The sequence below is a fragment of the Photinus pyralis genome, unplaced genomic scaffold, assembly GCF_008802855.1.
Source record: "Photinus pyralis isolate 1611_PpyrPB1 unplaced genomic scaffold, Ppyr1.3 Ppyr1.4_LG3b, whole genome shotgun sequence".
Taxonomy (NCBI): domain Eukaryota; kingdom Metazoa; phylum Arthropoda; class Insecta; order Coleoptera; family Lampyridae; genus Photinus; species Photinus pyralis.
In genome coordinates this window covers 12,666,408-12,674,906 of record NW_022170510.1, presented here as the reverse complement: position 1 = coordinate 12,674,906, position 8,499 = coordinate 12,666,408, and the positions used below count along the sequence as shown (strand labels likewise).

At 33.5% G+C, this 8,499-nt stretch overlaps 1 protein-coding gene across 1 annotated transcript; it reads left to right on the top strand.

The window, feature by feature from the left end:
- Nucleotides 1–4,757: 4,757 nt before the first annotated feature.
- On the top strand, nt 4,758–6,910 carry LOC116166376. The gene is made up of 2 exons (XM_031481331.1): nt 4,758–4,810; nt 4,888–6,910. Exons 1-2 carry the CDS (start codon nt 4,758–4,760, stop codon nt 6,908–6,910), a joined length of 2,076 nt encoding a protein of 691 aa, XP_031337191.1.
- Nucleotides 6,911–8,499: the final 1,589 nt, after the last annotated feature.

Sequence of the window (8,499 nt, the reverse complement as noted above, 5' to 3'; positions counted from 1 at the left end):
GCAAATTATATAATTTTGCATCTGCTCCCTCCCAATTTTCCGTATAATTAACCGTAAAACAAACCTAAATAAAACATTAACTACACATTTGCGGTACTTCCGAATAATTGAAGCTGTGCTCTTGACGAAGATGAAATTTTAATAATAATGCGCCTCATTATATTTACGTAACTGTATATAATTGTGTTCGCGAAAAAAAATTTAAATACGCCGAGATATTAATTCCAGCAGCTTCGCTCTTTTGTTTACCGATGCCGCTTCGTTAATGAACAACAGTACGTATAATTAGTCTTATTCTGGACCCACACAAAAAATTGTATCGTTGCACCCCAAATACGAATTGTGTAAATAATTCTTTTTGAGAATTTCGAGTGTGTTAACTAATTAATTATTAAAGCAAACGGTTGCCGTACTGTGTTTTTATTACTTGTGTACTCTACGTGAGGAAATTGTAAACTGGGGTCTATTTAGTTTTAAACTTAGGAAAGTTAGTAATCGATAAAATGTTAATAACATAAACGTACTACCGAGAAGGTTGGTTACTTTGCAAATATTTACAAAGCAATTTGCATAAGCGAACTACAAATAATTTTGAAGAGTGAGAATGCCACCATCAGCAAACTGATTTAAAGGAAGATGCATTAGGTATATTACCAATACAAAGCATTGGCCACAAGATTAGAATACGCACTCGTCTAATGGAAAAAATTGATTAAAATATCAACATAGCAGTCGCTCATAGATGTTTTTTTTTGTTTAAATAATTTTGCCAAGAACAGTTTGCTTTGCACTTCTGGAAAATTAGTTTTAAGTACCCCATTCAGAGGTGGCTATCCTTTAGAATGATTTTTTCACATTGCTTCAAAGGTTCATTAATTTTAGTGAGAGTATGAAAATAAATGGAAAGGAAGAAAACTGAGAATGTTTAGAAATGGCCGAGAAATTTATTAGTTAAGATTACCCTTAAGAAATTCCAATTTATAAAATCAATGTTGTGGGGTGAAATTCTAGTAGCTAAATATGACAACGTTGATACACATAATCACATTTTTAAAATACCATATCAAATATACCCAAATAACTTGTAATGGCTTAGTTAGATTTACAAGGGTTGAAGATCCTACATGCATTAAATGAAATTAAATCTTCGCGGCATAGGCAAAAATTTCAATTTGACACTTTGTTCTTGAAATTGAAGCAAATCACTGACTTGCAAGTAGTCAAAACATTTTATTTCTCAAATTTTGAATCATTGCTGAGATATGGTGTAGGTTTTTGGAGATAATTCAACAAATGTTACACGAATTTTTATTCTACAGAAAAGAGCAATTAGCCTAATGTGCAATCTAAGCTTTCGACGTGCATTTGATTTCATCGAAGCGTATTTCAATCATTCATTTTGTGATTTCTTTACGTGTTAGTTGTAGAATATCGTTATCTTTTACAGTTTTATTAAGTACTTGTTTTATTGGTTACAAACCACGTTTCATTTGATTTGTCCTATATCCAGAAATTGTAATCTATTGGATTAATAAACATGTACACGTTTTTATCGCTCTTAATTCCAGACATACTTTAGTTCACGTTCGCTATGAAGAGGTATATGTTAAATTTTTCTATGTTAAAATAAAAGGTTAAGCGACCGCCACAAACTCTAATTTTTTTATGGGTTTATGGACGATAAAAGAGATGAGGTCCTTACAGCAACCATGAACTTTAAACGTTACATGTAAATGGGAATCTTCGCCCGACGGCAAATTTTCTTCGTTGGGACTTCGACGAATGCCAAAAGCTGTGGAACGCAGTTATTTTATGAATTCTAGTTATAGAAAATTGCAAAGAAACTACAATTTCCATTAGTGTAACTGTATGGGGTTAATTAGTTCGTACTGCAACTTAATAGCACTTATCAAAAAGGTGAAATACGATACGATTCTCAGACTTTATGGTCCTATGGTTCCTAAAGTAATTGAGAAACAAAGACCTCACAAAAAACAAGCATGCATAAAGATATACACATCTTCTGCCTTGAAATCGACCAATTTATTCTTCAAATTCTAACCAAAAAACCGAGCCAAAAATGATCCGTCACATCTGGAAACTAATTTCGATCCCCTAATTTTTTACAACCAGAAATTTTCGAATGATGCTCAATACTTTACTCAAATCCACAATATCACAATTTTACATTTTTATAAATGAATTGATTGCACCAAATTAAAAAAAGTTTACAGGTTGTATCTAATTTCATTTTAAGTACAGAGATCTCACATATTAACATAGATAGAGAGTTGGTTAAATGGGCAAAAATGATCCTCGAGTTATGCCTAAATAAAATCAAAAAAACCAAAGTTAACTCCTTTAAAGTTTTCTAAATATGGCGAAAACTACCATAATTGACGTTCTTGATTTTTGGCTTTTAAATCGGGATTTGGGGAGGTATTTAAAAACTAAAATGAAGTTTTTCTGTTCTTTTAGGTGATGGAAATGAATTTTCGTTATCATTAATAAGTACTTTGATACCAATTTTTGTTTTTCATGAGAGCCACTTTGAAATTTTAGGACAACTAATAGAGAAAAATCATGATTTCAAAAAATACGGAAGCTATACAATTTGAGAATACTTTAGGAAAGAAATTGAACAATGCCACATGAGAGCAGGCCGTTCGAAAACATTCCTAATTCAAAAAATTAGTCTGGCCATTCAGCGCGGCAATGCTGCTAGTGTTATGAGCACTTTTCCTTCTACAATCTCTTTAGATGAAATTTTCTTCCTCTCTTAAATCTTAAAACCTTTTTTAAATGTTCGAATTATTTTATATAATATTTAAATAAAATCAAATCAATTTGTGGAAATATTTATATTACATTATGTTTATAAAATATCAAAAATAAATTCAAAATTAAAAGAAAAACATTTTGAGTGACATTTTATTTAGTTTCAATAATAGCAACATCCATGGATTATATTAAACGCAAAAAAAAGCAGTAGGTTTCCTTAAATCTCCTCGAATTAATTTATTTTCAACCAACCGGCGCTCCTGCGTATAATGTGCGAGTTCTCCAGAATTATTTAAACCGAAAATTCGCAGATAGATAGTTAGGAACAAATGGATCCAAATTTTGACCTACGAGATCTCCGAATCTAGCACTGTTAGATATTTTTACTTTAGAGCTTACGTTAAAGATCAGGTATATTCTGTAACTTTGAATTTACCATTGAAGAGTCGAGGGAGAGAATTATCACTGCATATAGAAATTGTTCGAGGGTTCACATTAGACGTGGTTCAGAAGAAGTTTTGAGAGGATGCGTAGTGGTTCTAGAAAATCAAGGGGTCAATTTGAACGTTTATTATAGTTTTTCGATTCGATTATTGAAAATGTCACTTAAAATTTTGTTCTTTTATTTTTGAACTTATAGATAATATTATAGATTTTTTGTAAATACCTCCCCAAATAAGTATAATATTTTGAAGTGAAAAATCAAAATTTATCTTATTTTTCGCCATATTCAGGAAACTTTGATATAGTTTATGGCGGCCGATACGGTCGGTGTTTCTAATGCTCCTAGTAAACCGTGTAAAAAATGTAATAACGTACCCGTAAATGGTCTTAAGTGTGTTACATGTGCATCACTAATACACCCGGGATGCATTAAATACTTAAAAAACGTTGTTATGTTAACTGATACTACGGTAAATTGCTGTGTAAATAATGCGAATATTGAAATCGTGCAAAATAATGACAAGGACATCGACGCAATGGATAATAAACTTAATGTAAGTAATTCCACTGAAGTACATTATTTAAAGGAAATAATTAAGCAAAAAGACTTCTCAATTAAATGTTTAAATGACACGGTTAATGCCCTAAGGGAACAACTTAAACTGATAAACTTTTTTCAAAATTCTACCTTGACTACAAATTCAAATGGCGAAAAAAGTCATCCCAAAAATCTTAAGACAGAGGCTAAATCTAATAGCTCAACAACAGGTAAAGACAAGAAAAAATCATATGCCAATGTGGCGCAACATGCCCAAAACGAGTCTAATCAAAGTAACAAGGACGGTAACCTCGACGGTAACAGTTCCATGAACTTTCAACTCAGTTCTGCACCTAATCAGAAAGATACGCCACACGTTTCCACACAAAAGGACAAACCTAAAGACAAAATAACGCCGCAAGCTATCAGTGGATTTGCTTCTGGTCCTGGCGATTCTACGGACGAAACCGCAAAAAACAACCATTTCACTACAGTAACGAGGCACAAACGGTCCCTCAAACCTCGCACTCTCTTATCAGGAAGCGCGACAAATGGAACGCTACTGGGAGTCCAAAAGAGGATGCATTTCCACGTATGTCGGTTGCACCCCAACACGAATGAGCAAACTCTCATTGAGTACCTACGAAAAAATGCAATTTTAGATGCAGAAGTGGTAAAGCTGACTTCCAAATTTCCTGACATATATTCCTCGTTCAGAATATCTGTGGAGGAAAATTTAAAGGACACTGTACTAAGAGCAGACTTATGGCCCTCAGGCGTTCTCATTAACCGTTTTTTCTGGAAGCGTCCGCAGGCAGAGGACCAAGGATAACGCAAACCATTTCAACAGCGAGTAACCGCATATCGGTGTTCAATATTAACATACAGTGTTTAAGGTATAAGGTGAATGAACTTGAGGCGTTTTTTGGTGACATTAATTCGACCATTCATTTTATCTGTGTAAGTGAGCACTGGCTCACTAATTCAGAGGTAAATGGAGGGTTCCAAGTGGGGCCATGGGGATTTGCGTCTGCTTTTTGTAGATCGGTAAGTGTGCACGGTGGAGTCGCAGTCTTGATAAACTCTAAGTTAAATCTAAGTTGTTCTGCAATTGCCGATATTAGTGCATTGTCATGTGAGTTACACTGTGAATTGTCAGCAATCTACTGTGCCACGTATAATGTAGTGATCATATCACTGTATAGATCACCGTCGGGAGACTTTGACATATTTTCTGACACCCTTACTTCGATGCTACAGTCTTTAAATCACACTACGGGTATTATAATAGCAGGGGATTTCAATGTAAACTTTAACACTCAAGACCCTACTGCATTGTTCATCACAAACTTGCTAGCAACTTATGGGTTTGTGCAAACAGTTAAAGAACCTACTAGACTCTTGAACTGCTTGGACAACATTTTTATCAATTTTTCTACCAATGACTTCTACACAACTATAATGAACACTAGACTATCTGATCATCAGGGACAAATGTTAACAGTGAGTAGAGACAGTAAAGTGCGTGATACCCAACTAGAGTCAAAATGTTATAGACCTATTACTAAAAGGGGTAATAATTCCCTGTTTAACATGTTGAGTAATTTTAGTTGGCATTATCTAGCTGATATTAACTTAGATGTAAAAGCTAAATTTAATATTTTTCACGGCAACTTTCTTGATGCGTTTTCAATTGCATTTCCGAAACGAAAGCTGTCGACCAGAAAGCGTGACTCGGGAATTAAATGGTTCACTAAAGAAATTAAGTTGCTGAGAGACAGGTTTCACTTTTTTACTGACTTTTACAACCAGTATAAAACGGAATCACTGAAACGCATACGAAATACTTGTCGTGCGCAGTATAGAAATGCTATTAAGAATGCGAAAATTAATGCTTGTGATAAGGTAATTCGTAATTCTGCAAACCCATGCAAAATGATGTGGACTATGATTAATAATCAGAGAAACAACGTTAAAACGACCAACTCCCTAAACATGAGAGCTGATCAAATTAACAAACATTTTATAAGCGTCGTGGAGGACAAAGTGAAACAGCCACTAGCATCCGCTGTTGATTCTCTTGCTATCGCTAGTGTCAAATTTAGTGACGTTCACTTTCAAATAAAGGAAGTAACTCCATGTAAAGTAAGAGACGTGATCAAGTCGTTAAAGAGAAGTAACACTAAAGATATTTATGGAATCTCATCCTGTATTATCAAGTATAGTATTGATCAACTAGTTCTGCCCTTAACGAAATTGGTCAATCTTACACTACTCTCCGGATATTTTCCTGATGAGCTGAAAGTAGCACAGGTCATTCCATTGTTTAAATCGGGAGATTCAAAAGATATAAAGAATTATCGACCAATATCAATACTCCCTACGTTCTCAAAAATATACGAAAAAATAATCTACAATCAAATTGCCGATTATTTTGAATCAAATAATCTCTTACATCAGAATCAGTATGGATTCAGGAGTCAAAGAAACACGATTAGTGCACTCTCTAAATTTGTAAATAGTACTCTAACCTGCTTCGAACATGGTCAATATTCTCTAGCACTGTTTTTAGACCTATCGAAAGCCTTCGATAGCGTCTCTCATAAAATATTGCTAAGTAAATTAGAAATTATGTACAAGTTTGACACGAATAGCCTAAAGTTAATTCATTCGTATTTGTCTGGCAGATTTCAGCATGTGGTGTACGATGGAGTGGTGTCTGACAAATTACCTATTAAGAGAGGGGTACCACAGGGATCAATTTTAGGTCCCTTATTATTTTTAATATATTTTAACGATTTTGTGCAGTACATGCAACCGCACGCTGATTGCATTCTGTATGCAGATGACTCCACTTTAACTGTACAGCGCGGCACTTTAGAAGAAACTTTAGTTTTAAAAGACAAATTAATTTCGATTGCTTCTGAATGGTGCACAACCAACGAATTAATATTAAACACAAATAAAACTGAAAAACTGCTCCAAACGTTAAAAACACATTCTTTTGAAAATCCCCAGTCGGTAAAATTTCTAGGGGTGTATGTGGACGGAACTTTAAACTTTTCAATGCACGCAAGGTATATTTGTAAAAAAATAAGCAGCAATATTTACGTACTACGACGTCTTAGTAACAGTTTATCAAAATAAACCTTAGTAGCGGCCTATTATGCTCTAGTACACTCAGTAATACAGTACGGTATACTAATTTGGGGCAACTGTGCTGCAGCAACAGATGTTTTTGCACTTCAGAGACGAGCTGTAAGGATAATTGACTCCGTACCCTATAGAGACGAATGCAGGAAATCATTCCGTTCCCTTAAAATATTAACGCTGCCATCCATGTACGTGTTGGAATGTATTTTATTTGCTAAAACGAACTATGCCAAATACAAAATTCAATCTGAACTGCATAGTTACAATACTAGAAATAAGAACAACATTAGAGTGGATTACTGTAGATTATCAAAAACTCAAAATAACCATGACTACCTATCTCAAAAAATATTTAATTTACTGCCTGAAAATGTTCAAATGTATAACAAAAAACAATTAACAACAATAATTAAGAAATACCTATTTGATAAGGCATATTTTTCAGTGCACGAATGTTTAACCGAAGGCTTTACCAATATTTTACACGCAGGTGGTGGCATAAACTGAAGTTGTGTTGTTTGTCTATATTATGTGTGATATAGTGTGTTATATATTTTAATTTTAAGAAACTAGTTGACAAATGTAATATCCGTGATAAAGCATAAAATAAATAAAAATGAAAAATGAAAATGAAAACTTTAGAGAATCAGAAACGGTAATTTTTGTTTTTTGATTTTATTTTGGCATAACTGCGGGATCATTTTTGTCCATTTAAACGACTCTCTATGTATGCTAATAGCGAGATCTCGGTACACGAAATTTGATACATTCTGTATATTGATAAACAATGTGCCACAAGACCCCCTTTTTAAATTAAAATTCAAAGGAGTGCTAAAGAGGTTAATATTTCATATATTAAAAATAAAAATCGGCCTAGCCACAGTGCAACGAATTTAATCTGATTTCATATAAGAAAGAGATTTGAATCTGCAAATGGTTTGACTTTAGATTCAAATTTCAAGTCCCTCCATTCCCCTTAAACAAATAGTCCAGACTAAGAATTGTTGCTAAAAGCAATACAAGCTGTGTCAAACGAATAATTGTAAGACTAGACCCACGTTTCCAAATATTGACCAGAGACATAAAAAATGTGCAGGGAAGCAACACGAATTGATTTTTTTTTTAATCCTTATTTATAGGTAATTTTGTTCGGAAAGCCATGTCAGCATCTAGAAAATTCTATGCTTTTCACTATTTACTAATTAAATGACAAAAAACGGCGTGAAACTATTTCAATTTTGCACCAACATTAATTATGAAAATCCTCTTAAGTTTAATTAAAAAAAGTGGGTTTAGTGTAACATAATCATCATAAATACTGTTCGATGATTAAAGTGACTAGCAAAGCGAAATGCCGCCATTATGATGATTGTATATACCGATGCCTTAACAAAGGCGTCTGTTTTATAAATTTATTAAAATATGATAATGTAAGCAAATAATTTCTAGTAGAATAAAAATTGCAATCAATAACAGTGCTTCCAGTAACAAATGTCGCATGAACTATATAAATTGCTTTCATCCCTCTATTACAATAAATAAAATCCGTTTATTCCACCTCGGCAGCTCACTGGTAACAAACA

Bases quoted from the DNA above. Each gene is read 5' to 3' on its own strand.
- LOC116166376 (XM_031481331.1), top strand. From the start codon at position 4,758: ATGGAGGGTTCCAAGTGGGGCCATGGGGATTTGCGTCTGCTTTTTGTA. The intron at 4,811-4,887 runs GTAAGTGTGCAC...TGCCGATATTAG, and splicing joins CGTCTGCTTTTTGTAGATCG to TGCATTGTCATGTGAGTTAC.